The sequence below is a fragment of the Accipiter gentilis genome, chromosome 24, assembly GCF_929443795.1.
Source record: "Accipiter gentilis chromosome 24, bAccGen1.1, whole genome shotgun sequence".
Classification (NCBI taxonomy): Eukaryota; Metazoa; Chordata; class Aves; order Accipitriformes; family Accipitridae; genus Astur; species Astur gentilis.
The window spans coordinates 7,877,519-7,896,589 of record NC_064903.1 but is presented as its reverse complement, the minus strand read 5'-3'; the positions used below and the strand labels follow the sequence as shown (position 1 = coordinate 7,896,589).

The window sequence follows — 19,071 nt, the reverse complement described above, 5'->3', positions numbered from 1 at the left end:
TGTCTCACTGTCAGCTCGAAAGCATGTTATTACCTAAGCTCAGAGGAAGCTGCCACTTGCACGGGATTTTTGCATGGGAATGAGCAGCAGGTGCAAAATAATAATAAAACAAATAAATCAAATGGCAATGAAGTAGCTGAGCATAATATTCAGGACAAGATCACCCTTTATAACATTGCAGCATTACAAGGGACTTTGTAGGCAATAAGTTTTCTAGACCTACCTAGGAGTTCTATACTTACAATAACCCCTGGGTAATAACCTCCAACAGTCACATTTTGGGTTCTTGTTGTAGCAGCTAGGCCCACCGTTAGAATTAATACTGACACAATGAGGAGAGTCACAGTTACGTAGAGGGAATTTCTTTTTCTTCTATTGAACGACCCTAAAAACACACATACACAACAGAATTTGCTGATTCCATACGGGGACAGTCACGGTACCGCAAATTTCTCCTCCCACCGCCAACGACATCGTGGTGAATTTTCTTCTAACTTGAGAATAATTTTGGGTTTGGCTGTCACTTTTCACCTTCACTAACATGCTTTATCAAGCGTTACTAGGGCATCTGAATTCACATTTACTTATCATTGCTCTGACGTAGATGAAAAGAGCCTTAAGAACTGTAACTTTGCAGAGCTCATTTGGATACGTTGGAGGCTCCCAGGCCCTCTGCCCTGGGGCAACTGAGCTAATGAGAAATATTACCATTAGGCATTTATGTATTTTCTGATCTGTCTACTTACATCGAGCTAAATAACCACACTGTATGCCACCTGTTTTGAGGGGGGAAACCTTGGCTGCAATCATACCATAAGGCAGGCACAATCTTCTATGTAAATGAGACATCACCAGTAACAGCCACTTCTCCTCCTCCTGTAGTATCATCCTCTACTTTCAGCAAGGACCAGGTATTTTTAGATGCCTGAATAATGAATTTGTGGATTAGTAAAACTCATCTACAGCTGCCCGATTATGTTTTTTTTTCTTTTATATATTTATAGATCTCCCAAATGAGCATAAATATAAAATAGTGATTCCATCAGCCAAAAGGAAAGCTGGCTGCGACGTTACGCTCAGCAACATCTTTAGGCGTGTTTGTTCAGCCTGTGCTCTGCCATCTTTACATCACTTTGTGGAACAATCCTTTTGATTATATTTCATACATTATGTAGACATAACCCAGCACCTGCGAGAGCGGCTGGTAGGATAATGGACCGTAACGGTCCCCTGCCACGCTCCCTGGGGGCTGCTGGGGCCACCCTGAATCCCATTGCCGCAGCCCAGGGCTCTCCAACGCACCCTGGGAGCAGGCAAAGGTAATTCCCACCCCAGTGGCTCCCGAGTGACGTGCGTGCTGCCTGCACTTCTCAGAGTGCTTCAGAGAAGGGCAGGGACATGTCCCAAGAGCAAGGAGCTGCTTCCACCATTGCTGAGCGTATTCCCTAAAGCAAACGATGTTGGGAACCCCCACCTGAGGTGTTCAGGGGCTCTCTGACAGCCTGTACATGGCAAGATAAAAGACCTGCAGAAAGGCCGGGAGGAAAGACTCAGCCAAGCCAAGCACAACCTCCTTGTCCAAATTTTCCAGAGAGAGGAGCGCACCAGGCCTCACTGGGCAGCTTTCTGTCTTGAAGATGTACACCCCAGGAGCCCACAGGCCCTTCTTGAGGGTCTGCACATACCTGCAGCACAGCTAGAGAGATCTTTTCACCCTAACAGCTATACCGATGCAGCCATACGGACACACACTGGTACAAATTATCTTCCTTCCTCCGCAGGGACAGCTCTCCCCAGGAAAAAGCACAGCAGCTCCCCGCTGCTCCTCCACACCCACTCCCACCGGACCCACCAGCTGTGCTGCCGGCAGGAGCGCTCCTTCTCCGTGCCAGTCCACGCTCTGGGCTGGCTCGGCTGCCATGGGCATGGGGCTGGATCATTTCACCCACAGGGGTGCTCCACCAGGGGAGCTTGAAATCACAGACGAGTCCTGAACTTGGGGCCTAGAAGCCCAACACAAGGAAATGAAAGGCAAGAGAGGTTTATAAAGCAAAGCAGCATCCTTTTTGACGGATCAGTGTCTCTGGAAGGAAAGCGCTCCACCAACAAACCTTCTGCTCATGTCCCGGAGCACAGCTTGTGACCACACCACTGGGGCATCTACCGGGTCTAACAGCAAGGACCTTAACAGTTAGTCCTTAGCTGGAATGAATAGCTGCAGTTACTAATTTCAGACAAAATAAAATTAAATAACTGCTAGAGAACCCCAAGATCCAGGCTGGATCTTTTATCAGTGAGCCTTAGTTTTTCGTGCCATTTTTTACAGGATGGAGATAAAGGTACCCAACTGTTTGCTGCAGGTTGCATTTGGGGTTAATATTTTCATTCTCCTAACTCTGCCAAACAAGTTAATAATATAAAATCTAGACTTTTAAAGCGTTCAAAATTCATCAAGATATCAAGCCATTCTGTATGGATTGCCCCCAAGTACTGGGAGCTTGTGCCATGCTCCAGTTCCAATGTAATCATTTAAATGCAAGTGTCACATCAATGTCTTAAAATTCCAAAGTACTGGGACCAAAGGTTTAGCTGAACAAAAATTTAGAAACGGGAGAAAAAATTGCTACTTCTTACATTGATTAGTTCTGAAAGGAGGGAAAGAACGAACCTGTCTTGCTTACACACATGGTAGATTACCAAACTTCTGATTACTGCTGCAGTCTGGCTGGCAAATGAGCAGAAGATAAGTAAAACCAGCCGTATGTTCCTTACGCAGTTTGAACTCTTTATGGTTAGGCTGTGTGGGTGCGCAGATGTTTGCGTGCCATGCAAAACCACCCTGCAGAGCACATCGGAGGGAGCATCCTGGGTACACGAGCGTGACATTTAGGGTACACGAGCATGACATTTACCCACACAAACCGGTGTTCCCGCATTTCCATCAGAGGTGCTTCAAAAAGTTACAATGAAAAGACCTGCAAAATGTGCTCTTTTGTTCAAAACCAGAGTATTCTGTAATAGCATTTCTGCAGGAAAACAGTCTTAAAGCAGCAGCTTGAGACATTGTTTATGGATTCTGAACTTGTTTCAGAACCACCATGTTTTCTACTCTTACATTTCTACATTGTTTCCCAGCTCACAACTGGCACACATCAACATGCAATACAGAAGTGAAATGAAAGGTTTCCAAGTGGAAAATTTCTGAAAGCGTTTCGATATTCCTCATACGATTAAAACAAACAACAAACCAAAAAAAAAACAAACAAAAAAATGCTTTTATTCCAAGTCCTGACAAAACCAACCATAATCCTTTAACTTGATACTGGAGAGAGAGATGCGAAATTGAAGAGATAATGTGATTACTTCCACTTCAGCTCTGTACTGGGACACTAATTCCATTTTTCTTTCTCTGAAAACACGTTTTGTTACGTGTATATTGAGAAAGTGGTTTTGTACTTCTGTAAGGATGCCTGCAGCGGCTTCAGCATACATGGACGCATACGCAGTACCTCCACTGATAGCTGCTGAAGGGCTGCCCTGGCAAAATCCTCTCTCTCAACATTAATTTTTGCTGAAAGTACTCCCCATTAGATCATTTTCCTTTTTGCTACTGAGCAAGGTACAGCCTTACACACAGAAGTGGAGATATGACAGCTTTGCTATCTCTGCTTTTAAGAGACAGGAATAGCCTTTTCTCTGTGATTTATCCAAATTAGAGACCTCCAAACTTGCAGTGCCTACCTCGATTGAGTATACAAGGTGGTTTGAAACACTGTGCTTAACTCTGTGAGCAAGATGTAAAGAAATTACTGCTACCTATAGTCTGGCTAGTTCGTTTGCTAAAATGGCACTCAGAAGGTGGACAGGCTTTGGAAAGATCATTTTTATTTTAAGCCTCAGAAGCACCTTCTTATTACGGTTGCCATATAAAAGCCCACTATAAAAACAAGGTTGTAGCAGGTTTTTCCAGATCACTTTAGAAGTTTGCAATAATATGTATCTTGGTACCGCCCCTGATTTACTTAAGTTTTTTCCCGATTATGGGAAGAAACCAGACAAGATGGCACAGAAACAGCACCGACTTCTCCATCTTGTTCTCTGGGGGGGGGAAAAGCCCCAAGCAAAGAATAAATGCAAAGTAATCCGAGGAAGCCAGCTTTAACTTCCACCCCAGGAGAAACGGGGGGGGGGGGGGGGGGGGCAAACGGCACCGAGCCACTCTCCCTCCCAGCCCTTCTCCTTTTGTGCCACTTCTCTGCTAAAAAAGCATTCGTGTGCGAGCTGTGACCCAAACCGCACTCGAATTAAGCTCGAATGAAGGGCCCTGCTGGCAGGTCCACGGGACGGGGGGGCCTGCAGGCGTCTGGGTGACTCGCTGGGGAAATTTCAATTAGCGGCCGGTACGAGGGAGTCTCTGACCTAATTAGGGAGAGTGCAGGAGCGGAGCGAGGGGAGCGGGCACGCACTCCCGCCCCCCGGGGCAGAAGGATGCTGCGCGACCCGGGGGCTGCGTGGGGCCGGCGGCTGCCTCCGCCCCACTGGGGGGGGGGGGGGGAGCGGGCTGAGGTGTTTTTTTTTTGGGGGGGGTTCTTCTGCCGCAGCCCCACACCACGGCGGCGCGACCCCCTTGGGGGGGGGGGGGGGGGGCTCCGGGGAGGACAGGACGGACCGCCTGAACCGGGGTGGGCAGGGGAGCGGGACCGGGGTCGGGGAGGGGGGAAGGTCCGTCGCGGGGACCCACCGCCCAAAATGGCCGCGCAGCCCCCGGCCCCCCACACATACAGCCCGTAGCGCATCCTGCCGGCTTTCCCCTCACACCCCCCCCCCCCACCCGCGACACTTACCCACGGAGTCGGGCAGGGGGACGCCGCCCGGGCGCTGCTGAGTCAGGGACTGCCGCATGTTCCCGCCGCCGCTCCCCGCCGCAGCCCGCCGGGCCACGGCGGCGGACAGAGCCCCGGCAGCGGCTCCGCCGCGCCTGCGCGTTGGGGCGGGAGCGGAGGGGCCGGACCGGACCGGACCGGACCGAACCGAACCGAACCGAACCGGCCGGGGGAGGGTGCGCGGCGGTCCCTGTGGGTCTCACCGGGAAAGGGCTCTGGATACGTGCCCGTTCTTTCCCAAAATGACTGGCTCACACCCCCCCCCCTGTGGCGTAACGGGGGCCGGGGTGAGCGTAGCTGGAAACCGGCCGAGTGTTGTGCCCTGGGGGGGTGGGTTTGGGGAGGGGAGGGGGAGAGTTCTGGCCCCATCTCCAGCAGGTTCCCGGAGTTGGGCACCCCCGCCCCACACTCACCAGCAGCCTCGCTGGTTTTGGGTCTCCCCTGCCCTCTCCCCATCTTTCCCCAGCCCCTTTGCACCCCAGCAGCTCCCACCCCACCACCAGCCCCGCTGCTCCAGGCCGTTCTTCCCCAAACATCTCCCTGGCACCTCTCTGGTGTGTGTCCCCCCAACCTCCTCCCTGCGGCGCTGAGCCCCAGAGCGGTGCTGGTGGCACTCACGGGCAGCCACCCCACCGTGGCCACTGGCCCGTTTTTTTACTTCTCGGTGCTCTGGGATTTCTGCTCCGGTGGCAATGCCTGTTGCTGCCCGTGCCCCTTTCCACGGAGGCAGCGCTCCCAGGAGACCCTGCAAGCCCCCCCGCATCTCTGGCCAAGGAGCCGGGGCAGGCCCTCAACCTCAGTTTTCCCTATCGTGTCTGTAAAATGGGGATAAAAGCATCTTCCCACCAGGCTTCATAATTGCTTGTAAATCACTTTAATGCCCTGGGCTGAGAGGTGCTAAGTGCAAATCATGTAGTTATTTCAAGCCAAAGCATATTTCATCAAGTTAAAAGAAACTAATCCTATCTCTGCTTCAAAAAACCCCACACTTTTATTGGATAAGAGCCTAATTACCAGCTTCTCCCGGGAGAAAAGAGAAAGCATACACTGACAGCGGTGCAAGAGGCAAGCTACAAATGCCCAGATCAATTAACGGCAAAGAACCCATCACCTCCAGAGAAAACAGCGGTTATTTACCTTGGATGAACTAGAGGAGCCCAGTGCTCACTGCCTGTGCCCCGCTCCATGCCAGTGATGGAGGGGATGGGTCTCGGCTTCATCCTCCGCTCCGTGCCAGGGCCGGGCTGTGCGGCCACACAACCGCCGTGATGGGGTACGTGTGCCCCCAGGGAGCTGCTGGTGCCCCACGATGGCCCAGGACGTGTCAAATCCCTGCGCCCCATCGCAGGTCCTGCCCGTCGGGCAGGCAGCTCTCCGGCCCCGAGGCCCCGGCCTGGCCAAGAAGAGCCAGCCATGAGCATGGCTGCCTGCATGCCCTAATGCTGGCACGCCTGGCTGCGGGCAGGCACCGGTACCGAGCCAGCCCTGCCTGCGTACCCGGCAGCAGGCGTGCGGCAAGTCCCGGCCAACTCGATGCAGACCGGGGCAGCTGCCAGACCTCTTTCTTTCCTGCTGCGCCCATTTATTAGCACAGCCGGTGAGCGGCTTTCAGCCAGGCTCAGGAGAGGAAAGGGAGAAATGGTGCTTTGCCTGCTTGGACAGGGTGGTGTAGCCCTGTGGGAGCCCGGGACAGATGTCCGGGCAAAGCGTCAGCCTGTGGCAAGGCAGCCTTTCCCCGCTGTTGAACGGGGCCTGGCTCTCCCGCGAAGGGAAGGGTCGCCAGCCCCACTGGAAAAGTGCTGAGAAAATGAGCTGGTGGATGGTGCCGAGTTCCTGCTGAGACAGACGGTGTAAAACAAGTCCCGCTGTTGCTGGAGAGCTGCATGGGGGCACAGCCAGGGACGGGCAGCCCTCGCACGCTGCCATCACGCCGCTGGAGACGTTCCAGGCGCTGCTGCCCGTGCAGCAGCAGGCAAGGTTTTGGGGAAGCTGGCCCGACACCAGTGGCCCGTCCCCCCGCTGCCCTCCAGCACTCCCACCACACCGGCCCCTTGCAGCTGTGGGACTCAAGCACAGCCCCCCCCCCCCCCCCCCCCCCCCGTGCCCCTAATGCACCATCTTGTGCCCATAATTCACTGGGGGGGAGGGAAAATCTGATATTCCCCAGCCCCAGTCTGCAGGGTGTCACAGCAAAGTGTCCCTCTAGATTTTGTCTCGGTGGCTGTGGCCGGCTCTTACAGCTGCGTCAAGGAAGCCAACTCTGCGCTCCTAGCTGCTGTCTCAATTCGAAGGGATAAATATAGACCTGCCCCTCGCTCTACCCCTTCACTGCAAAAGAGGTTTTGCAAGCATTAACCGTGGCCCCGCCGTGACTGACAAGCACATATTGACGGACACATGCGGCCATCGAGAGCCCTAGAGATTTGCTAATGTTTATTAACAGCTCCATGGTCTCGCTGGGGCAGAGAGCTTGGCTTCCCCATTTAGGGCGCTGGCTGGCATTGATGGGGACTTGGGCGCGGGGCAGGATGCTGCGAGGGTGCTGCAAAGGGCACCAGATGCCGGGGGGGCTCGGGATGGGATCCTGTTGCGTTGAGCTCACCCCTCTTAGGAAAGCAAGTTATTTTTTGATCCACTCCCGACCGCTGAAGTCCTGTGGAGTAGGGAGGGAAAGCAGCGTGGTTCACCGCAGACAGGCAAAGGTCTTGGCGCAGCCGCGCTCACTCAGCCTTTCTGGGGGCTGGGGAGCTGTGCTGGGGAGGGGGCTGTGCCTGCGCGTCCCTAAGAGCCGGGGCAAAGTGGCACCCATGATGGGGCTGGTGCCGCTGGGCTCAGCCCCAGGCTCCTGCGGTGCTAACACTCATGTTTCTCTGCATTTCCCACCCAGGGATGGATGGAAACGCCAGCGCTGGGGACATGGAGGGCCAGCACGGGACCCCCCACCAGAAGGCGGTGAGTCTTTTGGGGGCTGCTGCCTAGGACTTGCTTCACGGCTGATAAATATAGCTAGTTCGCTTTAGGAAATGCTTTGTCCCTTAGGCAAAGTGTAAGCACTTTGTACGGAGAGAGGAAGGCGCAGCAAGGGGTCTGGCTGGTGGTCCCGGGCAGCGAAGGGGCTAGAAGGGATGGGGACACCTGGGCATGGGCCACCCTCTGCATACCTGGCTTTCAGCAGGAGGAAACTGCCGTTGAGAGCTGACCTGGTCCGGGCTGAGGATGGGGGAAAGCCCTTGGCCTCCTCCAGGACACCCACAACCATCGGCACAGCGTGATCCCACCAGAGATGAACCTCAGCTTTGCTTCACCACCCAGAGTCAGCCCAGCTTCCATGGCAGGCAGCAGCCTGGGGCTGTCCAGTGTCCCGACAGGTCCCACCGTGGCTGTACACCCTCCCTGCCCCAGCATCCTCCTATCCCAGCTCCTGCCCCTTGTCCAGGTGCAAGAGACTGCCCTGAGACCATCTCTGGTCCTGGCTGCAAAGATAAAACACCTGGGAGTGTTGCAATCCAGACCTAACCTAGCTCCCTAGCTCAGGGACCTCTGCCAGGGACCTGGCAGTGGGGTCATCCCATCTTGTCCAGCTGCCCCACACAGACCTCCCTGCCCATGGGGAGAGCTTGGGGCCTCCTCAGCTTTCCCACGCTGCCACGGAGCCCCCGTGGCCTCACCTACCCGGCAGGATGGGACCCTTCACCGAGTGCTCGATAAGAAGCATGGAGCCAGGAGAGCTGCAAACCTTTCCCTCCTTGCAAAAGCCTTCTGCAGGGCACAGCTGTGGGGTCCCCCAGGTGAGAGCCCATGGGGACCGTCCCCGTGTCCCCCCACAGCTCTAAGCATCAGTAGCAGCTTCTGGGTGAGGGCTCTGCGTAACAGCCCGTGTGCTGCTCTCACTGCCTCTGAGCTGCAGCTGGTGTGATATCCGAAGGGCTTTTCCCAAAGCAGCACTAAGCACCGGTGCAGAGTCCCTCCGAGCAGTCCCCACCACTCTGGCAGTCTGAGAAAATGTTTCCAAAACAGCTGCCGGTAGCTCTTTTATTTAACAGGGAGGAGAGCAGGAGGAAGGAGAATACCTCCTCCTCCTCTTCTTCCATCACTTGCTCCTTTGCGGGTGTCCCGGCAGCGGGCAGTTCCCGCACCTCCTCTCCTGTGTCCCTGCTGGTGACTTGTGCTGGAGCCGCCGCTTCCCTGCTCTGAAATCCTCTGGTTTCATCAGCCTTGCATGGTACAGGGCTGTGGCCATGCAGGAGCTGGCTCAGGAAGGGCCCCAGCCCGCGGTGCAGGACCTGGGCCAAGCATTGCATTGCCTTTGCTGTACGGGCAGCCGTGGGCATTTTGCCGGCAGCAGCGCTCTGACGCAAGCGTGCTCCCAGAAGAACCCCATCGGGGCTTTAACTGGGTCCGATCGGGGCGATCAGTGGGATGGTGATGGTTTACAGCCCCCCTGGGTCTGACTCAGGCTCTCCAAGGCACAAATTTGGGCTTTGGAGTCGGTACTCTCCCCCGATTCTCACTGTTTTGCAGTCTTTGTGTATCTGAGCAGAGTTTAATCCCCCCTGCTATTTGAAAGTGTTTCCAAGCCAGACTGCCAGCCAAGCTCTCGGCTGCTTCCCGGCTCCCCTGGGGCGACCCGCGGGGAGCCGATATCTCGCTTGTCGGCCCCGGCTCCAACAGGTGCCCGTGGCCGGTGGGTTTCCATGACCCTCAGCGCAGACACGGGGTGATCATGCTGGTGCAGCTGCTGCGGGGCCACGCTTGCAGCGGGCACGGTAGCCTCAGGGAGACATGGCCAGGGTGGGCGAGCGTGGCCCTGACGCAGCCAGGAGCGGATCAGCCCTGCAGCAGCGTTTGCGTTAAATCGTGGGGAGGTGATGAACTCATCCAGATCTCAGCATCAGCCCTTGTCCCCAGAGGTACCTGGCCCAGCCTTGCCCCAAGCTCAAAGTGAGGTCTTCACCCTCTCCCACGTCGCTGCCTGGTTTTGGAGATGTAGAGCGTGCCCAGGTTGAAGGGGAGTTAGGGATGGCTGTCATGTCTTGTCTCAAGCAACTCTTGGCCAGGCGCAGGTACAGAGAGATTTGTGTTCCCGAGCTCCAGACAAGTGAGTTTTCACCACCGAGGCAAAAAGCAAACTCTCGCCACCCGGGAGATGCTATTCCCTGGAACTTAGTGTAATTAAAAAATAACAACACAGGGATTTCTCCAAAGACTAAACACTTGCTCACATGCCAAGAAAAACAAACTGGATGACCTCTTAAATAATGCCACCTGCTGTCATCTGTGGTAGCACAGAAAACGTGCACTTGAGCTCAGAGATGTTGCAGAGGCGTGGGAACAACCCCGGCCCTCCCAGCTCACAGGTTTTCTTTGGTCATGTTCATGTAGGTGGTAAAAGATGAGTTTCTGTAAATGCGGGGACAAAGAGACAGTACCCGGTGTGACGGCAGTGACGTACGTGTCATGGAAAAATGGATGCTGGGATCTAAGCTATCTTGAGTCAGAACAGCCAAAACTGCCTCTCTTTAACTCAAGAGTGATGATGGGAAAATGGAAATTTGAAACATTTCCAGCTATTAAGTGCTTTTGCATTTATTTTTGGCCAATGAGATGTTCAGCTTGCATGTGGGGGTTGTGTCCTGTAACTCTTCCAGGAAAATAAGCATGAGGAGAAGGTCCAGGATCCTGACAGAGGGGAGGACGAGACCAAGGCAGAGATGGGGAGCAAAACCTGGGCAGACCTGGCTGGGGAGATGAAGACGTTCCTGTGGAACCCAGAGGAGAGAACATGCCTGGGGAGAACGGCCAAAAGCTGGGGTAGGTCCTTGCTTGAGCCCCGCTTTTGGGGATTGTTGCCTTTTCTGCTTCACAATGGATGCACTTGCCCGCGAACACCCTCGATAGCTTGGACTGACCACCTCCGTCCCATGTTTTCAGGGTAGATGTTTCTAACCAGTGCAATAAAGAACTAGTGAGGAGGACAAGCAGAAAACCTTGGGAAAGTTACCCTTGGTCTGGATGCTAATGTTTACTGAGAATGTGAAAGCAAAGATTGTGGGCTGTCCAAACCAGGTACTGGGAAGAAATTAAGAGCCCGAGGAAGCGCAGGGGCTGCAGGTCAGTCTGCTGCAGCCATGCACCCCTGCTGCCACCAGTGACCCGGCTCCTGCTTGTACCGGTCAGGAGCCTGTGGGGAAGTGGTTTTGGGGTCATCAGTGTTGGTGGGGAAAGAGCACCTGAGCTGTGGGACAGGGGTTTTGGGGAGGGTGCACGCTGCAGGGCTGAGCAGCCCATCCTGCCTGCGTGTGCCCTGGCTCTAGGGTGGGAAGGGCTGGTCATCGCCGTTGTCCCACAGCATCCCGGGGTGTGACGTGGTGCCCACAGCAGAGCCTCTGTGGGCTATCGAGGCTGGTGGGCTGGGATGTGCCAGTGAGGGTTTTGAACGCCCTATTTTATCCGTATCCATGTGGCCTTCAAAGATGATAGCTGAGCATGGAGGTGCCCTGGGTGGTTAAGAGCAGCCCGCGGCTGTGGGGTGAGCAGTGCTGCAGGCTCGCTCCGAGACCAAGGTGCCACAGCACACGCGATGCCGTCCACCTTTGCAGCTCTGCCTTTCTCCTGACAGCACATAGCCCCCACGGCGGAGTGAAAATCCCCAACCTTAGCCCAGCGTCACCTGCACATCCACACCAGTGTGAGGCTGCGAATTATCGGGGGCTGCCGCTCAGCGTTCCCAGCCCCATAGCCTGCCCGTGTCCCTGCCAAACACTCTGGGTCTCCTGCAAAGCCTGTGGTGACAGCTGGGAGAAACAAAGGAAACTGCCCACGAGCACCAGAGGAGTCTGAAAACCCACAAGCATGAGTCTGGGGCAGGCCTCGAAATCCACGTTTGCTCCCCGGTGCGCTTTGCCAGCCACGGACGCAGCCCGGTTTTGCTGCTCCTTTGCTGGATGGGAAGGGTTGTAGACTGAAGTGTGGGAGCAGTACAGGGGTGACAGTCCTTAGGGATGCAGGTTTGGGTTTCTGGAGGCTCTGCCAGGTGCTGAGAAAAGCCCTGTGAGAGGTCTTGCTCAGGCTGGTGTGCATGTGACCCCAGCTGGCTATTGCTGGAAGTTATTTATTTACAGTCTCAGGGAGGGTGCAGCGGCCTCCTGCACCCTGGGAGCATCAGGGTGTGCTATACGGCCCCACTACCCTATGGACACACATACCCCTGGCTGCACACACGTGTGTGCTCACATGCCCGTACGGGGAGGGCAGGAGAGAGGCATTGAAGCTACTGTCAAAATCAAATTTTCTTTTAAAATGAGAGCATTTGGAGGTAAATGGCGCTGAGTTTTCCCGCTCTCATCTCATGGGTGAGGAGGAAAGAGTTTGCCCAGCCTGGGGCTACTCCCCTGCCCTGGTCATGAAGGTGTTCTCCAGGGACTGGGGGCTTCAGGGGACTCGTGCTGCCAAAACGCAGGAAGCCGGCTGGCCACAAGGTCAGCACCGGAGGTCCCAGCCCCTGCAAAAAGCTGCACCCCCGGCTCTGCCGGTGACAACCCTTCCTGCTGCATTGCAGGAAACAAGAACGGGAATGGTATCAGCACCACATCCCAACACGCGTCGGCTCGGCATCCCAGCGGCAGCTCCGGCCTCGCCACGCTGGTGCAGAGGCACCGTCCCAGCATCTTTGTGGCAGGGCTGGATGTTGTCCCTGCTGTGCCACCAGCGATGGTGATGGTCCCATTCTCCCCGGCTAGGACCGCAGCGGGACACAGCCCCGCAGCGGTTCCCAGCACCGCGGCCCCGGCAGAAGCACGGCAGGAGCGCACATCTGCGTTCCCAGGGCTCCCTCCGAGCTGCCGGCACGTTTCTCCTGGGAAATGTTTGGGTTAGGGCTTCACTTTGCTTTCTGAGCCGCTGGGTTTTATTCATAGGCCGTGGCCTCTTGAGACATCCTTAGCCATCAGCCTGGTCCAGAGGAAAAACAAACCTATTCCCTGGACGTCAGGGCTACGAAACAGCCAGCGGTGCCGCAGCCCCCGAGCGACGCCGCTCGCTTCAGTCCCAGCGCTGGGGTCCCTGCCGCGCCGGTGACACGAATCGGGACGGGAGCATCGCCCCGCAGCCCCCATCGGGAGTTTGGATGTGCTGAAGCCGCTGGGTGCCTGTACGTGTTACCATGCCAAGAAGGGGTGGGAAGGGCAAGATCCGAGGTGGGGTCCATCTGCTGGAGAGAGCCGAGGCAGGTGGGGACACGGACCTGGTCCTGACCCAGCTCTGGGAAAGGCCACGCAGCAAAAGGGGTTCAGAGCCAAACGGCAGCTGCCCGGGGAAGAGAGTGTGTCTGGCTGAGAGTCCTGCACCCAAAACCACCAAGGTCCGTGCGTGGAGGGGGTCTGCGAGCTCCCACCTCCACGACAGACTCGGAGCCGCGGAGGACACCGTATGCGGAGCACGGCTGTGCATCCCTGCGGGACACAGCCCGTGGGACGCGCTCTGGTTGCGTTAACAGCAACATGCCCTCTCTCTTTTGCAGGCTTGATCTTATTGTTTTACCTCATTTTCTACACGTGCCTGGCGGGAATGTTTGCCTTTTGCATGTACGTGATGCTGCTCACGCTGAGCCCCTACACACCCACCTACCGGGACCGTGTGTCTCCACCGGGTACGTACCCCCGCCAGCCCGGCCTTGGGCACCTCTACTAGCACCAGCCCAGCAAAGTGCTACCAAAATGGTGTGGCAGGACCCTCGGGTAAAGCCCTGCTGGGGCTGTACGGTCAACCAGCCCTCCATCCCACTGGAGGTGGTGTCACTTACCTCAGGGCACTGATAGAGCTGCAGGTTCTCTGCAGAAGCTCAGGCATCTTAAATAGCCCCGTGTGAAGCATTCATGCTAATTATACTAATTGTTATTCCAATTATGCTAATTATCAGGCTAATTATTCTCAAGATAAATGGGGAAGTTTAGGCATTTTGTAGGTGATGCCCATTCATTTCAGTTGCTGCTCTTTTATACCCCATGAGTTCAAAATAAAATGCAAATCAAGAATAGCTTTTATGCATTATTATTTGGGAGAGTCCTAACAAGATAAGGTTCAAAACATCTTTTCCCTATGACAGAAGCAGCATTTTCCCTGTGTTTTTGTGTTGGTGGGGAACATGAGGCCCGGTCGCCCCGCTCCCTGCACGGGGAACCCCTCAGCCTCTGGGTGCACCCCCAAGCCCATCTCTTCCCTGCAGCACTGCTGAGACCTTCCAGGTCTCCCATGTTTCCTGGGATACTTTGATGTGCATGGTGTTCTCTGGGTGTGAAATAGAGGTGAGGGATCAGCGGGTTGAGGAAAGAGTTTATTTGTGAGCTGGTGCGGCTGCTCTCGTGCCTGTCCCCAGCCCCAAGCCCAGCTGCAATGCAACCAGCCCCTGCAACACGCGCCCCAATCTTGTGGCCAGTCCACCCGTGCCTGCTCTATCAGGGTCCGTCTCCTTCTCCAGGAGTAATGATCAGACCGTACTTGAACGGGTTCACCATTGCCTTCAACGTCTCTCAGCCTAGCACGTGGCAGCCCTACGTGGACAGCATGCACCACTTCCTAGCAGGTAAGCTCTTAGGCACCCCAGGAGTCGTGTCGGCAAGTTGTTTGCATCCACGAGCACACGCACACAGTGCAGGGGTCTCCTCCTGGGGTGCAGATCAGCTCTCGGCATCTCATGAAGCCCATCTAGAAAGGGAGGCTCGTAAGGTGGTCATGGGAGCTTCTGTGGGAGGGAGCTTTGCCTTTCCACGTGGGACTTGCTAACTCCCTTGACATGCTGATGTGAGAGCCTGGGTCTGTGCAGGTCTCAAGAAGCGTTAACGAGTCTCTTGGTTCCCACCAGCTTATGATGACAAAGTTCAAGAGGAGAAGAATATCGAGTGCATTTCAGGACAGTACTTCATCCAAGGGGGCAATGAAAGCGAGGAGAAGAAGGCCTGCCAGTTCAAGCGCTCACTGCTGCAGAACTGCTCTGGCATTGAGGACCCAACGTTTGGCTACTCTAAAGGGCAGCCCTGCATCCTGCTGAAGATGAACCGGGTATGGAGAAAGCTGGCCGTCCTAATTCCTTCCTTCAGTGTAATCCAGTGTGATAGAGTAAAGACCATGCAGGGACTGAAATTCCTCCACTTTGCAGGCCCAGGGAAAATGGGAACTAGAATCCCCAAACCTGCTGGCTCATACCCGCTAGAAAACATAAAAAAGAAACACTAAAAACTTGCCTGATTTGATTTGTTGAAACCTGAGTGCTTGGAGGGTCTTGTGCCAGGCTCCTGTGTGGGACGCACTGAGCGTTAGGGCTACACCTCAGACCCCAGTCTCTTTATAATGGGATCTGCCTCTCGGACGGAGCACATAACTTCTGTCCTGAGCAACGTGACTGGCACGAAGAAGAGCTTAAGCCCTGGCGAAGGGAGGCAGCACGCACTTGGCACTGCATTTCATATAAGCATGGATGTCTTTTGTTTTTGCAGATCATAGGCTACCGCCCTGGTGCTGGGGTTCCCGTGAGCGTGAGCTGCAAAGTGCAGGTACTGCTTTCATTCATGCTCGGCAGCGTGGTGCGTAGAAGGTCAAATGTCTTCCTCTGATGGACCCCACCAATATCAGGGCCCTTACCCTCCGAGCGCTGCCGGCTCCTGCCAGCCTCACCCTGCAGGACTGGGTGCCAGCGGGACCCTGGAGCTGGGGGGAGAAGACGCAGGAGCTGCTCACATCCACCCCCACCTGCTCTGCGGGACCCTCGGTCCTGGGCAGCACCCTGCAAGCCAGCAGCAATAGGGTGAAGGAAAGACTCCTGTTGCCCAGGCAGCAGCTGGATTGTACCTTTAGAGAGCAATAAAGCAGAAGGCAAGCGCGGGGAGGGATCGACAGGCAGCAAATTCTGTAACCCTCACCTGTGCCTTCGTAGCACTGTTATGCTCTGGCTCGCTGCAGCGGCAGCTGGCTCTCACAGCAAACACGCGGCAGGCAGGCAGGCAGGCAGAGCTGAGCCCTGATATGGGTTTACAAGAGATGTCTGTATTAAAGCTCCTTCACCTTACTCTGAAGGGAGCTGTTTTTTGTGTCCCATGTGCTACGCGTGTACCTTTTTTTTTCTTTTCTAATCACAGAAAGGCAATGAGAGCAATCTCAGATCGGTGGACTTCTACCCTGGAAACGGGACGTTTGATCTCATGTATTATCCCTACTACGGCAAGATCACTCACGTAAGGACGGACTCTGGCATCTTTGTTATGTCTCTTTGGGAAGGAGAGGGCAGGAGCTGCTGCACAGAGTACAGATGTGCTTTCTGGCTATTTTGGGCAGATGCAGGCAGGAGGGAGGCCGTGGGCACTGGGATTACAGCACTCTATTTCTGTCTCTGACAAACTGCGGGAAATCCTTGGGGACTCCGGTTCCCCCTTGCCAGCAATGGGAATGATTACATTTATCATCTGGAGACCAAGACTGGCTTTACTAACTGCCAGAGAAGGTCTCAACACCGGCATTTTCCCAGGGCGTTAGGGAAGTCAGGGGTTAGGTGACACAAGACAAAAAGGATGGGGCTTCCATCAAAGCTATGACAAAACCACTTCAGGCTGGGTGGTTCAAAACAGAGCAGTCCAACAGCAGTAGCTATTTCTGAACATGCTGGCCAGCACTGCTTTGGGCTGGGCTGGGCTGTACAGCGTTAGGAGGTGTCGTGGTTTAACCCCAGCCAGCAACTAAGCACCACGCAGCCGCTCACTCACTCCCCCCCCATCCAGTGGGATGGGGGAGAGAATCGGAAAAAAAAGTAAAACTCATGGGTTGAGATAAAGACAGTTTAATAGGACAGAATGGAAGAAAATAATAATAATAGTAATAATAAAAGGATTGGAATATACAAAACAAGTGATGCACAATGCAATTGCCCACCACTCGCTGACCGATGCCCAGTTAGTTCCCGAGCAGTGATCGCCCCAGGCCAACTCCCCCCAGTTCATATACTGGACGTGGTGTCACACGGTAGGGAATACCCCTTTGGTCAGTTGGCATCAACCTGTCCTGGCTGTGTCCCCTCCCAACTTCTTGTGCCCCTCCAGCCTTCTTGCTGCCTGGGCACGAGAAGCTGAAAAATCCTTGACTTTGTGTAAACACTACTTAGCAACAACTGAAAACATCAGTGTGTTATCAACATTGTTCTCATACCAAACCCAAACCATAACATTATACCAGCTACTAGAAGGAAAATTAACTCTATCCCAGCCGAAACCAGGACAGGAGGTAACGCACCTTCACAACAAAAGCTGAAATGGAAGATGAGGCTGGCACTAGACTCCTATTGTCATACTGCTGCTGGCTGAGGACGAGGAACAGCCCCAGGTGCCAGGTCTGCACGTCCTTTGAGCGCACAGATCCGAGGAACAAGTCATAGGTCGCTTTTTAGAACAGCAGAAAGTGTTTGAGAGTCCCATTATCCAGCCTTACTTGTCCTGGCTAATCAACCCAAGTGGCACAGTGCAGTGCAAAACTCTGACGTGATCCCGTCCCCCTGAGGCACAGGCACAGACTCAGCTTCAGCATCCTGAGGCACCAGGATGGACATCAGGCAAACGCACTCAGACGCCTGGGAACCGCGAACCAATTACTAATGGTTTTTACTGAACATGAAAGCACTGCCTGCTTCTTGGCTCCCTCAAAAATTACACTTAAATCTCCCTTCTTTTCAGGTCAACTATACATCCCCACTGGTGGCTATGCACTTTACAGATGTGAAGAAGAATCATTTGGTTCCTATTCAGTGCAGTCTGAATGGGAAAGGTATTGTCAACGATGTTAACAGCGACCGCTTCCTGGGCCGAATCATCTTCACGCTCAGCATTGGAAAGTAGCCACCGCAAACACTGGGCACTTAGGTTAAGTCAATCAGAGGCTTTTTCCTTTTTAAAGCATAAAGCCAGCATTTTTTTCTGCTAGGAAAAACAGGCACATGGAGATTTTTGTTAATTTATTTTTGTTCGTAGTTAGGAAACAAATGAGATGCAATGGAGCACAGAACCACATTTTTCATCATCTGATGTAAATGATTATTAGTAAAAATTAAAAGTTACCTCCTGGGCAGAGAACCTGCAAAGGCATTTCAGTTTTGATTAAAAAAAAAAAATCTCTGGTATCTGAATACTATTTTCATAAGGTCTTTTACGAGTGACCTCTGTGGAATGAATTTTTCCTGGCTTTAAATTTTAATCTTTGCCATAGTTTTATGTGCGTTTCTCAGGCAAAAGCTAACAAGAGGGTAGTTTATTGGCACTATTCTTGTTAAAATAATAAAAAGCAAAAAATCTGGATTATGCCTGCGATGACACAGTTAAAAAGTGAAAATGGCAGATCTCAAAATGCCTCCTAGGGTCTTCAGCACCAAGAGCATCTTGATGCAACATTTTACAGTGCTTGTTCAGCACACCCCAGGTGTTGGAGCAAAGGCCATGTAGAAAATCATTTGCCCTTGAACCTTTCCAACTGTTCCTTTCTGAAGTGGGAAGATTAATGCATTTCTCCCTCCTCCTCCTCACTCCAGTACTTCTCTCTGCCCCAGGAATCCTCATCAAGTCCATTAGGCAGGGACAAGTGAAAGGAGCTCTTCTCCCCCCGTTCAGGTTCGCAGGTTGATGGCTGCTCCTTCCCCTCTTCAGGCACAGAAGTGCCTGTGAAAAAGGTTAGACACCCCACCCCACCCCACCCCCCCAAATATTTCAGGCCTGTTCTTCCCCCTTCCAGAGAGGTCACAGCTATAATGCTGCAGAAAACCACAGGAAAATGCTTAGTCCTTTCATCGCTAAGGGGTCAAGGCTGGTATTGGCGAAGTCGTCAATTTATCACCCTCAAAGCCCTTTGAAGCACACTCGCCCTTGTCAGAGAGGAGTGCCGCTCACCGCAGCAACCTCTGCTGCGCGGCAGCGGGACCCTCCCGGACCCGCCAGCGTACAGCCTTCGTGTTTGACAGAGACGAACTGCGCTCTGCATGTGGTGAGCTACGAGAACACAGCGGGACAGGACACCTTAGGATAATGTACTAGTTGGAGAGCACACTTACTAAAATTACTGACTGAACAAGAGCATTATGGTATGTTTGTCCTACATTCTAGTCCAGGTACTTAATCTGCCATCATTTCCTGATCTATATAAGTCTCTAAGAAGTCATTTTTTT

At 53.9% G+C, this 19,071-nt stretch overlaps 3 protein-coding genes across 7 annotated transcripts in view; 2 read left to right on the top strand and 1 right to left on the bottom strand.

The window, feature by feature from the left end:
• Positions 1–6,038, bottom strand: part of TMEM255A (transmembrane protein 255A) — a 28,185-nt gene extending 22,147 nt beyond the window's left edge. For 3 of the 5 annotated variants that reach the window (XM_049828080.1, XM_049828082.1, XM_049828084.1), the window contains exons 1-3: positions 4,845–4,939; positions 813–925; positions 243–385 (exon numbers count right to left, since the gene is read on the bottom strand). In XM_049828080.1, the coding sequence (XP_049684037.1) occupies positions 243–385; positions 813–888 (219 nt within the window). In that variant the 5' untranslated portion in view covers positions 889–925; positions 4,845–4,939. Of the gene's footprint in view, positions 1–242; positions 386–812; positions 926–4,844; positions 4,977–6,020 lie in introns of those variants that run through there. The other 2 variants (XM_049828083.1, XM_049828085.1) reach the window with 2 other exon arrangements.
• The window catches only part of ZBTB33 (zinc finger and BTB domain containing 33), a 74,172-nt gene that overhangs the window by 36,590 nt on the left and 18,511 nt on the right, over positions 1–19,071 (top strand). The window lies entirely within an intron of this gene.
• On the top strand, positions 7,785–18,977 carry ATP1B4 (ATPase Na+/K+ transporting family member beta 4). The gene is made up of 8 exons (XM_049828086.1): positions 7,785–7,835; positions 10,532–10,694; positions 13,402–13,530; positions 14,359–14,463; positions 14,743–14,939; positions 15,374–15,430; positions 16,013–16,108; positions 17,594–18,977. Exons 1-8 carry the CDS (start codon positions 7,800–7,802, stop codon positions 17,753–17,755), a joined length of 945 nt encoding a protein of 314 aa, XP_049684043.1. The 5' UTR covers positions 7,785–7,799; the 3' UTR covers positions 17,756–18,977.